This window comes from Saccostrea echinata, unplaced genomic scaffold (genome assembly GCF_033153115.1).
Source record: "Saccostrea echinata isolate AGI-Se365-2 ecotype Australia unplaced genomic scaffold, CSIRO_AGI_Sech_v1 ptg000046l, whole genome shotgun sequence".
NCBI lineage: Eukaryota > Metazoa > Mollusca > Bivalvia > Ostreida > Ostreidae > Saccostrea > Saccostrea echinata.
In genome coordinates this window covers 6,729,954-6,750,613 of record NW_026889795.1, presented here as the reverse complement: position 1 = coordinate 6,750,613, position 20,660 = coordinate 6,729,954, and the positions used below count along the sequence as shown (strand labels likewise).

At 32.1% G+C, this 20,660-nt stretch overlaps 1 protein-coding gene across 1 annotated transcript; it reads right to left on the bottom strand.

Moving 5' to 3' along the window:
- Nucleotides 1-4,604: 4,604 nt before the first annotated feature.
- LOC133202136 (mucin-2-like) lies at nt 4,605-16,798 on the bottom strand. The gene is made up of 3 exons (XM_061337912.1): nt 16,709-16,798; nt 6,375-6,410; nt 4,605-5,823 (listed from the first exon to the last, which is right to left on the bottom strand). Exons 1-3 carry the CDS (start codon nt 16,749-16,751, stop codon nt 4,682-4,684), a joined length of 1,221 nt encoding a protein of 406 aa, XP_061193896.1. The 5' UTR covers nt 16,752-16,798; the 3' UTR covers nt 4,605-4,681.
- Nucleotides 16,799-20,660: the final 3,862 nt, after the last annotated feature.

Sequence of the window (20,660 nt, the reverse complement as noted above, 5' to 3'; positions counted from 1 at the left end):
CAGATAATGTAAACAAAACATCGGTGGCCTCGGTAAATGAAATTCAAACAACAAATGAAACGGGCGGTAAAATAAATATGATAAAATTGACGTTCCGAATGCTCACAAAGAAAAAAATTCAAAATTAATTTTTGCTAATGAAGATCTTTTTGCTGAACACGAATCGGATTTAGGTCAGACAGACACGGTGAAAATGAAAATTGGCATGGGAAATCATCAACCAATAAAATTGCGACCATATAGAGTTCCTCTAAACAAGCGCAAAATTGTTGATAAAGCGGTAGATGAAATGTTAGAAGCAAATGTAATTCGAAGATCTAAATCACCATGGAGTTTTCCATTAGTTGTTGATAAAAAAGATGGGTCTAAAAGATTTTGTTTCGACTTCAGACAGTTGAATAAAATAACAAAAATCAATTCATATCCTTGGCCACTAGTTGATGATATTTTGGCTACTTTAGGAAAAGCAAAATGCTTTTCAAGTTAAGATTTGAAATCTGGATATTGGCAAGTTTCAATGGATGAGGCATATATTAGTGCCCTCCAGTATAAAACCCGGTGCCTTTTACCATCCTTGGCTCTGAGACCTATGGAAAACACTTGTTGTTTAGAGAGACTTTAAGTACCTTTTGCCTTTGATTTAAACCTTTGTTTGTTTGTTTACCATTTTGGATTGTAAATAATAAAACAGTTATTTAAACTTTACCAGTCTTCTTAATCACGAGTAGTGTCACATAATGAAGGAGAAACTTAAGGAGTACTGTTCAACAGTATATTCGAGAAGTGGTGTAAATCAGATGTGGATACTTAAAAATTCCAAACAAATTCTTAACACTTTATACAACCATTCCCCACGATAAATTGAAGTCCAGACTTTTTGACATCATAGACAGCCGGGTTTTTTTCTATAAAAATGGAACTTGTAAAGATACTTACCTTGTCATTGCAATTGGTCATTTACAAAATTATTTTGTTAAAAAGCACTCTGGTTGTACACACAGGTACACTGAAGTTGATATTAAAAAGATGCTTTAGTTTCTGATTGACAATATCTTTGTATTTTTTGGAGATCAGGTCTTCCAACAATCTGTTGGAATTCCCATGGGAACTAATTGCACCCCCTTTTTTGCAGACCTATTTTGTATTCATATGAAGCAGAATTTATTCAAAAACTTCTACATGATACAATACAACCATTTGACGATATCAACAAGTATGTAAGCTGTAGTAGGACACGAAGTAAATCTTATATTTCTATCACATTTGATAGCATTGTAAAAGGAAAAAAAAAACAATATATTTATTAAACAAAAAATTACAGAGTTTTCAAATTTTTATCTTAGTTGTGAAAAAGGCAAAGGGCTTTTTGACATCATAGACAGCTGCTTCTTCAGTACATATTGAACACGTAAATTTGCATACTTTGTGATTTCTCATCTGCAAACTAATTTGAATTATAAAAAACATTCTGATTCTACAAACATGTACTCTGAGAGTAATATTTAAAAATGCTTGAGTTTCTCATTGATGATATTCATGTAATCTTTGTAGATGAAGTATTTAAACAACCTGCTGAAATTTCCATGGGTAATAGTTGTGCCCTTTATTGCCAGACCTGTTTTGCATTCTTTTAAAGCAGAATTTATTCAAAAATATCTACATGAAAAGAAGAAGTCTTTTGTTGTGGCCTTCAATTCGACATTTGGATAATTTAACGACGTTTTATTAACAACTGATATTCCGTTTCATTCATACGTTGATTCCGATATAACCCACTGTATTGAAAATTAAAAAAAAATACCACATCTGTTTTATATTTTATGTTTCATATTTAAACTTTTACTGGAGGACGACATTGATGGCACACATGGTTGGATTTATATATATATATATATATATATATATATATATATATATATATATATATATATATATATATATATATATATATATATATATATATATACAGGATTAAACTCTGTCACTCATTCCAGACCTTTCAGTGACCATTAAGTTGACTGAAAGGTGCAGTTTCATCTTGTGATATAATGTTATAAGAAATAAGAGGTTAAAAATGACTTCCCCTAACAAAAAAATACTATAGTAAACTATAGTTAAATATAGTTTACTATAGTTAACTATAGTACCAAAGTAAAAACTTTGGAACTTTGATTTACTATTGTGAAAACTTTGGAATTTTGATCTACTGTAGTGAAAACTTTGGAACTTTGATTTACTTCAGTGAAAACTTTGGAACTTGATTTACTATAGTAAAAACTTTGGAACTTTGATTTACTATGGTAAAAACTTTGAAACTTTGATTACGTACGATAAATCCTGTGGAATTGTGTTTTTGATTCCCATTCTTTACATTTTATGATATTTCAAGTTTAAGATTCATAAAACCTTTAGAGAACGTTTTTAAAACCAGACCCCTCCCCTAAAAGAATAATGTACAAGATATGAATTTTAATGTAAAGGTTGTCGCTTGCGCCGATAAATAAGCAATATTTATTTTAATGCATTTAATTTTAATGTTATGCTGATGTAACCTAAGTCTTATTTATGGAGAAAAAATAATATATTATTGTGTCATTTAGAATCAAAACATCTGCTTCATCAACTTCAGTCAACATGTATTTTTTTTAAATTTATAAATGTAAATATTGCATTTGAATTAACTACTTTGTATATTTAAATAAAGATGTACAACAAAAACCAGCCCCAACCAACCCCATATCCACCCCTCCCCTAAAACGGCTAAATAATAAAAAAAAATTAATAAAAATACATAAGTTGTTAAACTAATGAAAAAAACTTTGAAACTTTGATTAAGTATAGGGAAAACTGTGAAACTTCAATTAACTATAGTAAAAACTTTGGAACTTTGATTTACTATAGTGAAAACTTTGGAACTTTGATTTACTATAGTGAAAACTTTGGAACTTTGATTTACTATAGAAAAACTTTGGAACTTTGATTTACTATAGTGAAAACTTTGGAACTTTGATTTACTATAGTAAAAACTTTGGAACTTTGATTTACTATAGTGAAAACTTTGAAACTGTGATTTACTATAGTAAAAACTTTGGAACTTTGATTTACTATAGTGAAAACTTTGGAACTTTGATTTACTTCAGTAAAAACTTTGGAACTTTGATTTACTATAGTAAAAACTTTGGAAATTTGATTTACTATAGTTAACTATAGTAAACTATAGTTAACTATAGTTTACTATAGTATTTTTTGTTAGGGTCGGAAGGGGGGAGGGTTGTCTTTTTCATCAATCTTTTAAGATTCACTTTTAAAAACTGTCATGAACCTCGGAAAAGTTTAAACAAGGCTGCAGAGAGACAAAATGTGTCCAGATTACCTGTTTTGAAATGGCTTAAAAGATTCATAGAGAGTACAGATACATTTCAATGCAAAGTCTCGGTCCGGGTGTCCAAAGTCAGTCACGTTGAAATGTAACGTTGTTCTTATGCCGTAGCAATTGAATTCTGACAAGCGGATGAAGCTGAGACAGTCAGGTGGGATTTTTTTCTCTTTTGTACAGATCCGTTTTCAATATTATATTCTGAAGTCTGCTGTTCATGAAATTTCAAAGTTATATAATTAGAAAAGATAGGACTCAGTCAGTTTTAAACATCAGGGTAACTTGTGAAGAAAAGAGTATTGAGGCAGAAGGAGCAGATATTGAGAAGCAATGACGAACATCATAAAGCTCAATGGTATCAACGCCGGGTGATCGCATAATGTCTTCTGCATTTGATGTTAAATTGGCAAATTGTCAACGTATCAAGCTAAAATTTTCATCACTTTTTTAAACTTTGGTTGATTTATGTTCCATACAAATTTTGTAAGCACAAGCTACATAGAATTTATTTTATTGCATCAGTCCACAAACTGTTTGATAACTTTTGGATAACCTGTCGTAGATGTATGTACATATGTACCTTAAAGGAAAACAAGTTGTTAAGTATACAGTTTTTATTATTGAAAAACCGCAACTAGGGTTGTCATGTCCAATTTCTACCCAAAACCTGGTTTCTACGACAATGCCAGTTCGTTAACCTTTGAGTTACCAATGTGACATGATAAATTGTGGTCAGTGTTTCATAATTTTCATTGTTCAAATTGTGTCTGACATTTTAAATTCTACTGTCTTTAGTTACTCTTTGTTTTACATTTGACGTTCATTCAAATTCAAGATAATTTAACAGGTTTAGCATCATTATCTCAATAACACTGACCACCGACTTAATACCGACTAGTCAAAATCACGATTGGTAAATAAGTTATGTAAATTATATTGACAGTAAATACATAAGAGAAATTAACATAGTGCTTCACCTTGTTTGACCTATCACTGACATACCGCCGAAATATAGCTGAAATACCGCCGAATGACGTAACGTAATATCAATCAAATCACTGTTATACATGTACATAAAAAGAGATTTTTTTAAAAATCTACACCATCCCAATAAATAATACAATAAAAAATAATTTTAAAAAAAATCTATATTACACGTAACACAAGTTACTTCTATTTTTTCAAACTCTGTTGGAACAGGTATATGAAACAATTTAATTTTTGAAGTCAAGGATTTATTGAATTGAATAATAAGAACTAAAATGTAAGGGGAAAAAAATCGTTAATGTTTGGCAAACAATTGGATCATTGTATCACAAGTAAGGTCAATAATTTGTGTATGCTTAAAAGAAGGAAAAACAGAAATACTCCTATAGAGGAGGAAGGACCTGGAGCTGTAGAATTTTCCATAGTAGTGGTGGCTTTAGTGGTAGTGGTTGTTTCTGGTGGAGTTGAAGAGTCCATTGCTGTTTCAGTTGATGTCACTGTCGACATTGTAGAATCTAACATAGTAGTGGTGGATAGAGTGGTTGATCCTGGTGAAGTTGTTGAGTCCATTGTTGTTTCAGTTGATGTCATTGTCGACGCTGTAGAATCTACCATAGTAGTGGTGGTTTCAGTGGTAGTGGTTGTTTCTGGTGAAGTTGATGACTCTAATGTTGTTTCAGTTGATGTCATTGTCATAGTAGTGGTGGATAGAGTGGTTGATCCTGGTGAAGTTGTTGAATCCATTGTTGTTTCTGTTGATGTCATTTTCGACGTTGTAGAATCAACCAAAGTAGTGGTGGTTTCAGTGGTAGTGGTTGATTCTGCTGAAGTTGATGTGTCTAATGTTGTTTCAGTTGAAGTCATTGTCGACATTGTCGAATCTACCATAGTAGTGGTAGATGTAGTGGTTGATTCTGGTGAAGTTGTTGAGTCCATTGCTGTTTCAGTTGATGTCATTGTCGACGCTGTAGAATCTACCATAGTAGTGGTGGCTTCAGTGGTAGGGGTTGTTTCTGGTGAAGTTGATGACTCCAATATTGTTTCAGTTGATGTCATTGTCGACGCTGTAGAATCAACCATAGTAGTGGTAGATGTAGTGGTTGATTCTGGTGAAGTTGTTGAGTCCATTGTTGTTTCAGTTGATGTCATTGTCGACGCTGCCGAATCAATCATAGTAGTGGTGGTTTCAGTGGTAGTGGTTGTTTCTGGTGAAGTTGATGACTCCAATGTTGTTTCAGTTGATGTCATTGTCGACGCTGTAGAATCAACCATAGTAGTGGTGGTTTCAGTGGTAGTGGTTGTTTCTGGTGAAGTTGATGATTCCAATGTTGTTTCAGTTGATGTCACTGGTGACGTTGTAGAATCTACCATAGTAGTGGTGGCATCAGCGGTAGTGGTTGCTTCTGCTGAAGTTGATGTGTCTAATGTTGTTTCAGCTGATGTCACTGTCAACTCTGTAGCTAAGGATTAAATTTGAGCATATTTTATCACATTTCAATCTTGTTCAATGTTTTAAAATTTTCTTGATATCACAGACACTCTTTTCAATATTTGGTTAAAAAGTAACAATGACATCAACATTGCCTGAATACCCCCTTCTGAATGACATTTAAGTGCATTTCTGTAATATAGTTGATGTCGTCAGTTATTTATTTATGTTCATATAAATTTATTTATTTTAAATAATATAGTTTCATAGTAATATAAACAGGTACGCAAATGTATTACAGAAACCGACTTCTGTTTCAACCTTTAAACCATCGTAATTCAGGCTACTTTTCCTGTTTAAGCATTGACGTCTTCTTTTACAGATTTAACTGGCTAATTTGGCTGCTTGGTTATAAATTCAAGATATGCTGATCCCAACAACATTGTTCCTTTAGTAATGCACAAATGTGTTTTACAATTATTTTACTTATTTGTTAATAGTTGATTTTACTCTGATATTAAATGATTAAAACTGAAAGAACACAATCTGCTTTTTGCACAAAATACAGCGAGACATACTTACTTGAGGTCACTGCCAGCGCAACAGATACAGAGACTGCTGAAATGAAAGTAGACCTATTGGTAAAACACATATAAAAATAAAACGAAAATGAATTCCTATCTTTCATTTATCATATAATCGTGAGCTGAAAAACATAACCACATTATTTCTTCTTCTGTTCATAAATATGTCAAAGACTTGAGAAAATTAGTTCCCTTGACAATAAGTTGCGTTTGAGTAATACAAAATCATTTCTGTTTATTTTGAATCTAGATAAATCATATAAGGTAAATATATTAACTCAAAATACAATGTCATATATTTTTTCTAATTAAAAATAGATTTTTTTGACGTCACACGGCATTGCAGTCCCTCTGATGAGACTGAAATGAAGAGTGTAGAAATTGTTCTATTATTGGGAACACATTAAGTATCAAAATCGTAATTACCAAACCTCACTGCACACTGTAAAAATTGTTTTATTATTTGCCATACCTTTGGAATCAAAATCGTCATGACCAAACCTTTCTCCACATCTTAATCATCTGTATGATCAATTGTGGCCAAAAGCATTTTAAGCTATTTATGAAGCAAAGAATACGAGAAGTTATGATGACAAACAAGTAAGGTTGAACAGACAGAATTACATACATGTATATTAAAAACATCAAAATACACAGATACTACAGAAGCCCAAAAGTGTAACCTAAAAAAAAAATTAAAAAAAATTAAAAAACGAAATTATTAAATAAAGAAAACGAAATTATTAAATAAAGAAAACGAAATTATCAAATAAAAAACAAATGAAATTATTAAATAAAGAAAACGAAATTACTAAATAAAAAACGAAATTATTAAATAAAAAACGAAATTATTAAATAAAAAACGAAATTATTAAGTAAAAAACTGAAACTAAAATACGGAATTTATAGATGTGCATGGTAAGGACCTGAACCCATGAATCATTCCATAAAGGGCATGTGTTATAAAGCAACACTTAGTTATTATATAGACCTGATTTTGTTTCGACATTAAAACAAGTGTGGGGGAAATAAAAAAATTAAAAAAAAATTAGATAAATGTCAAATTGACAAACGTAGAAAAATAGTATGTGCTCACAGCCTATAATTCCCATTTTTGAAGTAAATGATTCATAACTGTTCAATTTTGTTTACGGGAATTTGATGCTGTGTCGCATCCCCACAACGTCAAAGTTTGAGCATGTAAGCCTAGAAGTAGCGAGGATGGCTATTTCTGCTTATTAATGACATTCCAAAAGAGCTCATGAATCGCTAAAGGTCAAGACCTTGCGTATCGTATTGATGAATTCCCCCGAACTAAACCTAGCGCCCTATCTGTGTACCCATAAATCTTAGGTTGTTGAAACAATAAAGGGAATGATTTGAATACTTTGTGGGGTTTGTTATGCAAGTGTGTACATTGTTTGTTCCCAACTATCACTGACTTATAAATACAGAATGAGAATTTGTCATTTAAAATACGTGAGAACAAATAGTTAGTGCATCACTTCTAATTATGCTTTGATAAAATGACCAAGAAATTAGAAGTGTTTTGCTTAATTTTAATAAAGAACGCAATCATTAAAATCTATTCATTGTAACCACTTTGACATATTTAATTTTTGCACTTGCTCTCTTTTAACATTTTTTATAATGTCAAACAAACTCGCAAAATTCGAGCGGTAACATATCATTTTACAGCATTTTTGTACTGTGCGATAATTGAAAAATGATGTATAGCCATGGGAATTTTCTTAAATGTTATAAAGTTCAGCCGTTGTAAATAACGGAATCTTGGCAGACATGTATATCTTAAATATTTGTGCAATTTATTAGCATAATGTCTTTGATGTTTCATGTCCAGATTCATTGTTTGCTGATAAATAGACCTTCTGAGCTGAGGGTTTAAGAAATATTTTGTTAACTTAAACTTGTCATCACTGGCCAATTCATCAGACTGGTCAAAGTTTACATTAATCATGTTAATATAAGATAAAAACATAGATCTAAGCATATTGGATAACAAAGGTAAAATTCTCCCCTATTCATGTATTGTGATTGTCTACTCCAACTGGTTATGTTATCGATACAGGAATAGCTGAGTGTAAATGCAAATATCACACTTGTTTTAATGTCGAAACAAAATCAGGTCATAAAACACGTGTCCTTTATGGAATGATTCATGGGTTCAGGCCCTTACCATGCACATCTATAAATTCCTTATTTTAGTTTCAGTTTTTTTATTTAATAATTTCGTTTTCTTTATTTAATAATTTTGTTTTCATTACTTAATAATTTCATTTGTTTTTATTTAATAATTTCGTTTTCTTTATTCAATAATTTCGTTTATTATTTTTAAATTTATTTTTGGTTTGCGCTCTTGGGCTTCCGTAAGATACTTTGTGTGTCAAAGATTTATACTAGAGATTGTTCTTTCTGACGTATCCGTATACGTATCCGTATCCGTATACGTATCGAGGTATGAGAGGCATCTCGATCCCGATGATTTAACCGTGGGTACCATTTCCATCGTTTCTTGTTTGATTTTAACCTCATTCATTGGAAAATAAGATATATAGTAATATTTCTAATAAAACGTATCAAGTTGCTGTTCACACCTATCATTTTATGGATGGATTTGAAAAAAAATAAAATTAGTAAAAAAGTATGTATATTTTTATTAAATTGTTTAAAAATTAAAAAAAAGTTAAAAAGGGACTTCCCTCTTCTCTCTCTCTCTCTCTCTCTCTCTCTCTCTCTCTCTCTCTCTCTCTCTCTCTCTCATACACACACACACACACACACACACACACACACACACACACACACAATATCAGGATATATTATTGTTTCATTCTCGAAGTAACCTTTACCAGTACAAGACATATTCCCCATAATGCATACAGTCAACGCTCGTTATCTCTTGCAACTTGATTGGACCAATTAAAACTTCGATATATCCAAGGATTTGAGTTAACAAAGTTTAACTGTACGAGGTGTCAGAGATCAAACATTCTAGATGAGTATAAGTTTGTATACATCAAGCAGACACTTAAAATTGATTAACAAAGTGGAGAAGGGGGAAGCTGGGCCGAGGCAGGGAGAAACCAAAAAGAAACCAAAAAATGACAAGTCACCTTAGCAAAACTTTGACAATAAAAATGTGTAGAAATTAATCAAACTCTTAAAAAACCTATTACTGGGTATGTATGTTTGTGGGGGTGGGGGGGGGGGAGAGGGGGGTATGGATATTAAGTTTTGAGTTCCTCTTTTCCACAAAAATAATTACGGATACATTAACTGTGAAAGATTAATTTGACCATACTGCATACTCTGTGTGAATGTTTGTGTGTGTGGGGGGGGGGGGGGGGGGCACTGAAAATTTCCATCCTCATTTTCTTTTTTATCATTATTAACATTCTGTATATCATTTGATTATATATGATGGACATAGTTCTCTAGAAAGGCTTTGGAAAGCTGGCAATTGGGATGGTTTGAAGACTCTAAATTCCCTAAATTGTTATGTGATAGCCGTATCCGAAATTCCAGAGAGCTTGAGAAAGGACTACCAATTCCAAAAGTAATGCAATTACACGCATTTTTATCGCGGATGAATTAACAATTGTCGATAAAAGGAGAGATAAACGGAGAAAATTTTTTTATTTATGTCTTATACATTACTTTATATACATGTTGTCTAAAGTTTACTTAATGATTTATTTATTGAAATTTAGACTACTGTAATTCTTTGTGTACAAGCGGGATCAAAACTCTTTAAAAAAAATGCTGATAATTTATCAATTAAATGTTTTGTATAAATTTTATCCTTTATTCTGTGTTTTTTTTTTTTATTTCTCTGCTACGTTGAAGCAGCCTCTTCTCTTCAATTCTATAAACTGCTTGTTGAATTTACTCACACTTGTCCCGATCTTGGTCAAAATGCATAAATAAATAAATAAAATTAAAAATATGAATAAATAAATAAAAACCAGCTAGATGGACAAGGTAGCATAGAATAAATAGATAAACCTATTGTTTTGGAATTTTTTAGCCTAATGTTCTTTTCTTTCTTACAAAAAGAGAGTTAAGATAATGAATACCATATTATGAAACAGTTTCTTTATCAAACCATGGATTATATATAATACGCATGTACGACAACAAGAGAACTAAAAGGAAAATCAAATTTAACTATTGCATTTTCATTTCATTACCTATTTTTTGTCGCCATGAAGTCTTTTCAAGTTAATACTGCTGAAAGGACAAAATATAAAGCAAAATCAAGCCGTATGAGAATAGGCACGAAAGTAGCAATTTCAACTGGGGAGGGGAAGGGAAGACATACAGGTATTTGTCAAATAGTTCATTGAAAAAAGAATGAAGAAAGTCAACAGACGCTATGAAAATTTGTGTGTGTTCCCGGGGGGGGGGGGTGAACTGGCATTTTTAAGCATATACTGGTAAGGGTCTGGAAGCAATTTCTCTTTAGAAAACGGCTACAAGGTTTTGTTGATTGTGTGGATATCAACGTCTTTTGCATTTTAGTGTGAGTGGGGGGTGGGGGTGGGGGGTTAACTTTTATGTCATCTAATGTTAATTACAGATTCAATCAATAAAATGTCCTGATGTTAAGAGGGAGAGAGGGGGATCCCGATAAATGTTTTTAAACAAAATTGCAATCAAAGTTTTAAACAATATAATGAGAACAAATACAAATTTATTTAATTTCATTATCTATTTTTTAAAATGAAAGACGTTTAAAGCAGGTTAATACATTTTTTATAAGAAAAAATACCATATGCTATTATTATATGAATGGGGTTTCTTTAAAACCAAACAAATAACGATGGAAATTATAGTAAATAGTTTAGACATCGGGATCGAGATGCCTCTCTCACCTTGATACGTATGCGGATACAGATACTTGTACGGATACGTCAGAAAGAACAATCTCTATTACCAATTGCGGTCCTTTATTGGCAGATTATTTTTATATTCATATGAAGCAGAATTTATTCAGAAACTTAAACATGAGGGAAAAACACTTGCTTTGGCCTTCAACTCGACACTTAGACATATCGAAGACGTATCATGAATTAACAATAGTTACTTCCATGCATATGTCTACTCGGTATATCCCAGTGAACTTGAAATAAAAGATACCACAGAGTCTGACACATCTGTTTCATATTTGGATATTTTACTAGAAAAGCACGTTAATGGTAACCTAACAACAAAACTTTATCATAAACGTGATCAACTTTTTTATCGTCAACTTCTCTTATTTAGGAAGCAATATACCATTATCTCCTGCATATGGAGTTTATGTCTCCCAGTTGATTCAATACGCAAGAGCATGCTCTACTTACGAACAATTTCTGAAACGGAGACAAGCTATTGACAAACTAGGATATCAATCTTTTGCAAGTTCTATGGTGGATACAATGATCTTGTCAACAAATACAATCTACCATTAAGTCTAATGCTGACTGAGGTTTTTCATTCTAATTGTTAGGCCAGGCCATTATTTAAACCCTGAATTGTCTACTGATTTTTCCGTTTGCCCGATCATGACAAGGAGCACACGGCGGGTATGACCGATGGACAGGGGGTGTTTACTCCTCCAAGGCACCTGATCCCACATCTGATGCTTTTAAAGGTCCGTGCTTGCTTGCCTTCCAAATTGTATTGTTTTAATGGACTTTGAGCTTGATTACTGTTTATCTCCATATTTCATGTTGAATACGCGATTTTTCGCATAAAACCAGTTATTATTTCTTTAATTACTTGTATATGGAGTATTCGAACGATCTTAGGAATCACTTAAATCCAAATGATGTCACGGCTGCTTAATTAATGAACTTAATCTCATTTTCCCGAGATAATAGCAATTTTAAGCCCAATATATTAATAGATAAAAAGAAAACGACATAGTCTTGGCAGTGTTCTTGTAGCAAAGGTCACAGACTGCCATGTAATTATTATTTTTTATCAAATGTTTTCAAACACCGGAAAAAGTCTCATTTTAATGAAGATTGATTCCTGCATTTATCGTGAAAACTTGATTTTTAATTTTTTTTTTAAAAGAATCATCGTTGCTATTATTAGCAACAATCCATTTGAGAAATAAACAAACTAGGCCTGGAAATCTCAAAACAATGAACGAAACCAACTTTGAAAATAAACTAATTATTAATTTATGAGTTATCGAACTTTGTTTACCGTGTTATTCTTTGCATTAAAATCATATTTTCCTCAGGATTTCAATAAAGCCATAAACTAAAGGTGTTTAATATCATTAAATTTTTGTTACTCTTTTACATAATATTGAAGAACTCTCATTTTAAGGAGAAAGAATTACCTAAGATGGATATTATAATAATACCTAATACCTAAAAGAAAATGGTTCTATTATGAATACTTCAAGACACAAGGGCCTTTACGGTCACCTGCTTATGATACACCCTACATAAAACGGCAATGTGATAATTATATAATGAAGTGAAATAAATTGATTGAGGCAGATATCTTGCTCATAAATGAGAAATAGGGCTATCAACAATCAAAAATCGGAAAAATAATTTGCTTGGTAATTTGCAACAGCTCTGGATGTATGTTTTTCTTTAACTTGACGGTAGATTCTAATTTTACTAATGTGACTATAGACTACGGCGTAGTGTATGTACAGTGTACCAGAATAATCCCAGTTTTTAACCCACCTTTTGGCACCAAGCCATGGTTTGACAAGACCTTGGTTAGAAATAAATGATGTCAAAATTTTCCATTTTAAGAATACTAACATTCCTTTAATTTTGTCGATATTCTCTTTGTACTTTTCTCCTACTCTTCTACTATTTTTACTTCCGGTATCCTTAATCGTTTTAGGATATGTTCTCTCCCGTCGTCCTCTTTTATGTCGCAAAACCGCAATCTTACATCAGATGACCCCGGTTTTTACGTACAATACCAACAAACCTTTCATTTAAGTGTTAGAAATTTGCAGACATCCTTACTTATAATAACCGTGCACTTAGTTTGATGTTTCATAACCAGGGGCAGAGATGATGATTTTTAAAGAATTAATGCATTTTCACTAAATGATCAGTAGAGCCCTGCCCTAACACCAGAGCTTTTGGACAAAGGGGTCTTGAATTTCACAATTTAGGTTGAGGAGAGTTACTCATGAGTAAATTAATCTAAAATTACCCGACTACATGTGTAATTTATGTATACAAAGTGTTCAGTGTTTGCAAGGTTTCTCCTATTTCTTGTAACTCTCTTTAACAGCTGTAATAGTGAATAATATTTTAGTTAGATTTACGGCAATTATGCGGAGGTATATGGGCACTACCTGGTTTTTATCGGTTTTTGATACCTTGATGATGATAAACATAGAAATCATCTAGAGTACGCTTTAAAATTACGTCACCACTCCTCTGTCTCCGATGCCATCTACATGAATTTTTTTTTATATTAAGCAACTTTCTTTTCTGCTTTTATTGATATTTATTTGAATTTCATGTTTTACATATCAGAAAAACAAATGCAATTGCAATTGTAAAATACGTAAATTATACGGATTTTAAGCGTTAGAGAGACCATTTCGACCTTTAAATCGTCATATTCCCATTACTGTGAACGATTTTCATTTAAAAAAAATCACTATTTTAATGGACATTTGATAAATGATAGTCAAAAAAATTGGTTAATATTAGTTGAACAAGTCAAGGAAACTATTTTCTGTGACTTCTGAATAAATTTACATGCTAAATGAGGCACCAACATGACGGACAAACCGACCAATCCGCTAAATGAGTTGCATTATGGGTTACTACAACAAATACTACATGTACGTTTCGAAAAGGCCAGTTTTTTTAAATCGCTCTCGGAAAGACATGTTGCATTTATCAAAAAATTTTACACACTTAATACAATATGTACATCATTATCTACGAATTCCATGCCTACATTTACATACAAATGTTTTTCAACGGTAAAATTTGGGTTTTCTACAATCCGGTGGACAAGTCCGTTTGTTGACAATTGCCTGGCAGCGATTCCTGTGCTGCACTATCAGTGAATACGAATATCACGTGACTATTTACTGGTCCAAAACAATCGACTCTGAGGTGTACTCACATATTGTCATTGTTTACTACGATATATATGCTAATCAATACACGTTCAAAATCAATGTACATGAGAATTAATGTGTAATACATGAGAATTACTGTGTAAAATAAATGCCGTGCAGTAATAAACTTACTTTTTTAAATAAATACATTAACTTTTAATTTCTTGTAAACAAATAATAAAGCAACAACGATTAACACCAGTAGCATGGCAAATTTACGAATATCAAGTTATAAAAACTGGATTCTTATTTACTTGTGAGGACTTTGTAAGGTGTATTTCAACATACTATTTAACATGGAAAATTGGCTTTGTTTGTGAATGTGAGCATGGGAAATCTTTATTAGTATTTATTCTTCGTATTTTTCACAAAAATATTAAAAATAATTATTAGTTGACTTTCCCGCAGTCATTCAAAATCGCGTCCTTCATTTGCCTGGCCCACGTGTTTGTGTTAAAATATAAACATGTAGTAGACCATCATGCTTTTCGGCTCATTCATTGGATTGGACGATTGTTTGCTGTAAGCTCCTCTGTGCGCAATGGACTTTTGCGAGAAGCACTAACTTTTACAGTCGACGACTTACTTTGACATTTAAACCTGCCTTATGTACGGAGGTACGGAATTGATAATAGCCAAGAAAACCTTAATAGTGGTTATAGGTATGGTGGTAGGGGCACTAATGTGATTTACCGGTATGTAATCAACGCAATATATGATATGAGGCAGAATTACATAACTTAAATTAACTTACTCGTGAGGGGCAGTATCTCCTTTCAATCTTATTTTTCTGAAGGAATAAAATAAGGAAGAAAAACATTTCGGAAGGAAAACTTAGCAAGAATTGGTCAATGTGGGAATGGAGGGGGTTGAGGGTAGGGTGGATGACGGTCCCTTCCTACACAACGTAATATTTGTTTTGAAATGGCCAATTTTTATCGTTTAATTCACTTTTGAGCTAAATGTTTATATCGCAAAAGAGCTTCCGTATTTTGCCCTAGTGTAAAAGTAAGTCGTCATTAGTAAAAGTCAGCGCTTCTCGCAAAAGTCCATTGACAACAATATTTATATAAGGTAGATTCCTCGACCTGTTGAATGATTACAAAGTTATAAACATTGTCTACGACTTTTTGGTACAACCCTCGTATTTTATGAAAAGGCAAAATTTTGATAAAATTGGGACCGTATGAAAGAACAAGACACTAAAATTGATCATTTGACTTGCGTAAAAGAAGTAATATTTCTTGAAAATGGAAAAACTTCAGACTTCTTTTTTCATTATTAAAATTCACCATACATTAAATTGTGCTGTAGAAGAATGAATGATTTGTAGAAAACAGCAAATAGCCATACTCAAATAGGAAACAAAATTATATCTATTATTTATCTATGTCTATCAAATATACTTTATGTGATAAAGGTTTCAAATGGCCCCTAAAATGAACACCTGAATTTTATTTCATTGTTTTACTTTGCACAGCTATACAGGTGAAGTTTTTTCATAGTGTTCAATTTGATCTGAATATCTTTAATTTAGAATTATGAAATCACAAAATTCACCTTTTTTCAGCATATTTTCTAAAATTAAAAAAATAAGAATGCCAATTCTCAAGCAATTATTCTTCCAGAAAATATTAAGCGTAAGCTAGAAAAACATTATACTTTCCCTAAGAGGTATCTAATGAAGACTTTTTACTGACAGAAAAATGTTGCTTGTTTGGAGCTGCGTTCAATGTTTCCCATAAGATGAACATCAAGAAAAATGCACATTTTTTGTCTCATTTTAACTAGATTGAAAAAATAGCAGCATTTCTGGTGTCATTTACTGTCAAAGAATGAATAAAAATGGGACAAATGAACGGAAGAAGTTTTTAATGCATACTCTTTTTTTCAAAATAACAAAACAGTCTAATATACCTAAATCATCCTTTAAAATGTTGATTAATGGGGTCCAAACTCTCATCGTATATATAGTCCTTTAAACATTAATAATAAAACTTAATATATTACAGGAGTGACTTATGTGTATTTAAAACAAACATTTTGATTAACCAGTATCAACTACTCCCCCTTTCATTCTTTCATAGTTTAATTCTTATCCAAGGATGTCAGTTGCTCCAAACTATTCAAATAATAGCATACAAATGTGATATACACATTTAAGACACAAACTCTACTGGAACAGAAGCAATATCACTTACCAATCATAGAGCAAAATGTGATTTGGTATCTTGTCCCATTCATGGTTAGGTAGTTAGGTAAGATCAGAAGGCAACAGAGCTCGGGAGGACTTCAGCTGTACAAAGGAAAACATCGGCCTTTTAAGGGAGAATTGCAAAAAACAATCAATTTTTCAATATATAAAATACTCTCTCAAAGAGCTTCGTTGTATACTGTAGACGTATTTAATTTCGTTCTAGCTTACATTTCGTTAATTTTGTGTTCGGGAAGAAAACAACAAAATGAAATTTACGTCAGAATCTCATTATGTTTCTGTTACTTATATTCTTTTTTTTTTAAATTTTACACTTTAATTTGTAAGTTCCCTTGAAATTTTTGAATGGAATATTTTAAGAAGCTAAAGCAAATCCATACTTGGATTTTTCAACTGCAGATTACAAGCTAGTGTTTGTGATTATGGATGTTGCCCAGCAAAGGCTCTTTAGGCCACTACATGTGTCGGAGGATAATTATTCTGATTCAACCCGTCGGTTCTTTAAACTTAAAATGGCTAACAATGGAAATGATGCTGTGAACATTTAACATTCTTAATAATAAAAAAAAAGTTCAGTCTTGCACTTCACCATATCTCATTTTATTATATAATCTATAAATAGCCACTATATCATCTATGCAAACGGAAACGGTTCATAACACTACATATTAACTGGATTTGAAGCCGTATTCAACGGAGGGTCAGTGCGCGTGCAGCGGCATTGTGACGTCACAATCAATACCCCAACGTTGAAAACAGTATGGTTACAACGGCCGGAGCCAGCTGTGTATCTGAGCAGGAAAAAATGTTAGGCAAGTCTTTCGCAGGATTATTTTTCAAACATTTCGATGTCTTACACACAGCGAAATGAAATCACGGAAGTTATAAGTTGCAATCTGTAGGGTTTTTTTTTTAATTTCTACGACAGAAGTTCATTAATGAAAAATGTATCGTCATGCAGCCTTCAATGTCTTATTTATTCAAATACGGACTATATAATAAAACAATTATGGACTCTTCCGGTGGCGAATATGATTTGTTATTCACCAGAAAAATATCAATATTGACCTCGGCTTCGCCTCGGTCAATATTGATATTTTTTCTATTGAATAACAAACCATATTCACCATCGAAAGAGTCCATAATTGTATATTTGTCTACACCCTGAGTGGCCTACAGATAGTCCCAAACTGTTGCTTCCAAACTTTTCAATTATAAAGAAACCTTACGGTGCCTAGATATTGAACATTTAAAACAAAATACTCTGAAGTTTTTTTTCTTCTTTTAAATACAGTTCCCGCTGAACACATCATTACCGGTGATGTTAATGTAGTTGAAAATGAAGACCTAAAAGCAATCATCTTAAAATTTCGTAAAGACAGGGAGCCCCGATCTTTCAATTGGCGAAGGAACTTCATTTCTTTTATGAATTCTGTAGAAGATTATGCCATACGTGGGACTAAATATGAAGAGGAAGACCCGAACACTTTGTCAGAATAGATTAAGTGTTTACGAAATACATTAAAGAATTGTATTATAAAGTTTAAAGGTAATAAGCGAACCATCTATCCTTCCGTTTTCACAAATCGGAGGTCATAAAAGAATTAAATAGACTAATAAAATATCAAGATAAAGAACAGTATTCAAGCTCGAAGTCCATTCAAACAATACAAATCGGGAGCAGAGCAAACACGGACCTTCAAAAACATCAGAAGTGGGATCAGGTTTCATGGAGGAGTGAGCAGCCCCTGTCGACCGGTCACACCCGCCGTGTGCTCCTTGTCATGATCGATAAAAAACGGAAATATCGGTAGGCAATTCAGTGTGTAAATAATGTAAGGCCATACAAATGGCCTAACAATTTGTATGAAAAAAGTCAGTCAGCATTTGACTTAATGATAGGTTGTATTTGCTGTCAAGGTCATTGTATCGACTATAAAACTTGATGACTTCCAACGAGACTGTTGATATCCTTGTTTCATCAACTTAATTTTCAATAGTTTGCCTCGTTTTAGAAATTGTTTATACGTAGAGCATGCTTTTACGTATCGATTCAACTGGGATACAAAAACCACATATGCAGGTTATGAGGGTATATTGCTCCATAATTAAGGGAAGCTGAAAAATTGAAGTCATCACGTTTATTATAACGTTTATTATAAAGTTTTGTTTTTAGGTTACCATTAAAGTCTTTTTCTAGTAAAAATATCCAAATATGTCAGACTCTGTGGTGTCTTTTATTTCAAGTTCACTGGGATATATCTAGTCGACATATGAATGGAAGTAACTATTGTTAATTGATAATACGTTGTCGATATATTTAGCGTTAGCGCGGTATGATAATTTGCCGGCACGGCCACGTGTGTTATAGGACCGACGACATCCAAAAATAAGAATTCAAGGCTTATATTTACATTCTCTAATTTTCTCTCTACAAAATTGTATATTTCGTTAATCTTCTTTATGGATTTAGCACCTTTCAAAACTGGTGTATAGACGTAAGAGCCGTTTGTGACGTTAGAAAGTTAAATTACGCAAATGAACATTGAGAGGGGAAAAAATGACAAATAATTTTTAATGCACAGTTGTTTTATTTTTACGACAATTTAACAGGGTAATTGTTTTTAATTAAATTGAGTCAAAACAATATACATTTTGGTGTTCCTCGAGTATTGAAAATGCATATAGTTCCTACTGTGTAAACTACCGCGCAGTGACAGGGTTTCGTGTGTGTTACAGAGATATGAACGTCGTAGATTTCTGATGGATTTCATAAGGGAAAATACACTGAATGTAAATATATATGGTTGGTATGCAGCTTTATGAACCTTTTGCAGTTATATAAATTAAACAGGGACTTTACATAAACTATAACAGCCGCAAATAATGAGTAATACGCTGTCTAATAAAAAATGGACTGTTTCATTTGTTTTTTGTATTGTTTGTTTTCTGATGATTGAAATGGATGTTCTTTACATCTAAGACACGCTAATAGTTATTTTGTTTATATTCTTACTTACATTTAAGACTATGTCTCCTCCGATTGCCTTCAATCCAGGTGGTATACAAGATTTCATACATTCTATTTCAGTCTCTATTTCACCTTATTCTGTGGCAGAATTATTTGCCGGTTTGCTTTTCTTTTATCATTTAGAACTGGGAGGCCCCATCCTGTATTCCATGTTTTTAGTAATTATGTAAAATGTACTCAATCCGATCAGTGTGACCAATATTGTTTATTATGTTTATTGTTTATTATTTAATGTTTTATGTTTATTGTTTATTATTTAATGTTTATTTTGTTTATTGTTTATTATTTAATGTTAATAACGTTTATTGTTTATTATGTTGCTTTGATTTACCTCCCATGATTTTATATTATGTACATTTTAATCGTTCTTTTGATAAATGGCAATTATGACAACACACCAATTTAAGAAAAAAGTTTCTTCGTTTTTTGGCAAAAGCTAACTTCATTTTAGGCAGTAGGTCTTAGTTGAAAGTCTTTTTTTTTAATTTAAATTAACAGGATATGAAATTACAATAAATAAATTTACCATAACAGTGTATACCACAAGCAATTTGTCATGGGTAGGTTTGCAAATTACTAAAACCCTGCTATTTATTTGATGATAATATTGTTCACAAACTCATTGAACACTTTTTAATTTGTTTAGTGTCAAAAATTTTTCCGGTATTGTATAATTAGATTCACAAAATACGGGGTAGATTTTAATATTTCATGCGCTAGCGAATCAGATGTCAACTTTTAATAATTAGAGAGAGAGAGAAGAAGAAGAGAGAGGTTTCTTTAACATTCAATTTAAACAATGATGTTCTCCATGTGGTTTGCACAATACATGTGAATTAGGTTGCACATTTGGATGACATTTCTCACAGATTTTCTTCTATCATAAGTATTTTTTAATTAAGCGTGA

What these genes read in the sequence shown, in the direction of transcription:
- LOC133202136 (XM_061337912.1), bottom strand. Translation starts at nt 16,751, where the DNA reads ATGAATGGGACAAGATACCAAATCACATTTTGCTCTATGATTG. An exon ending in CACATTTTGCTCTATGATTG is followed by an intron (nt 6,411 to 16,708) that starts GTAAGTGATATT and finishes CTTTCATTTCAG; the next exon opens with CAGTCTCTGTATCTGTTGCG. An exon ending in TGCGCTGGCAGTGACCTCAA is followed by an intron (nt 5,824 to 6,374) that starts GTAAGTATGTCT and finishes TTTAATCCTTAG; the next exon opens with CTACAGAGTTGACAGTGACA.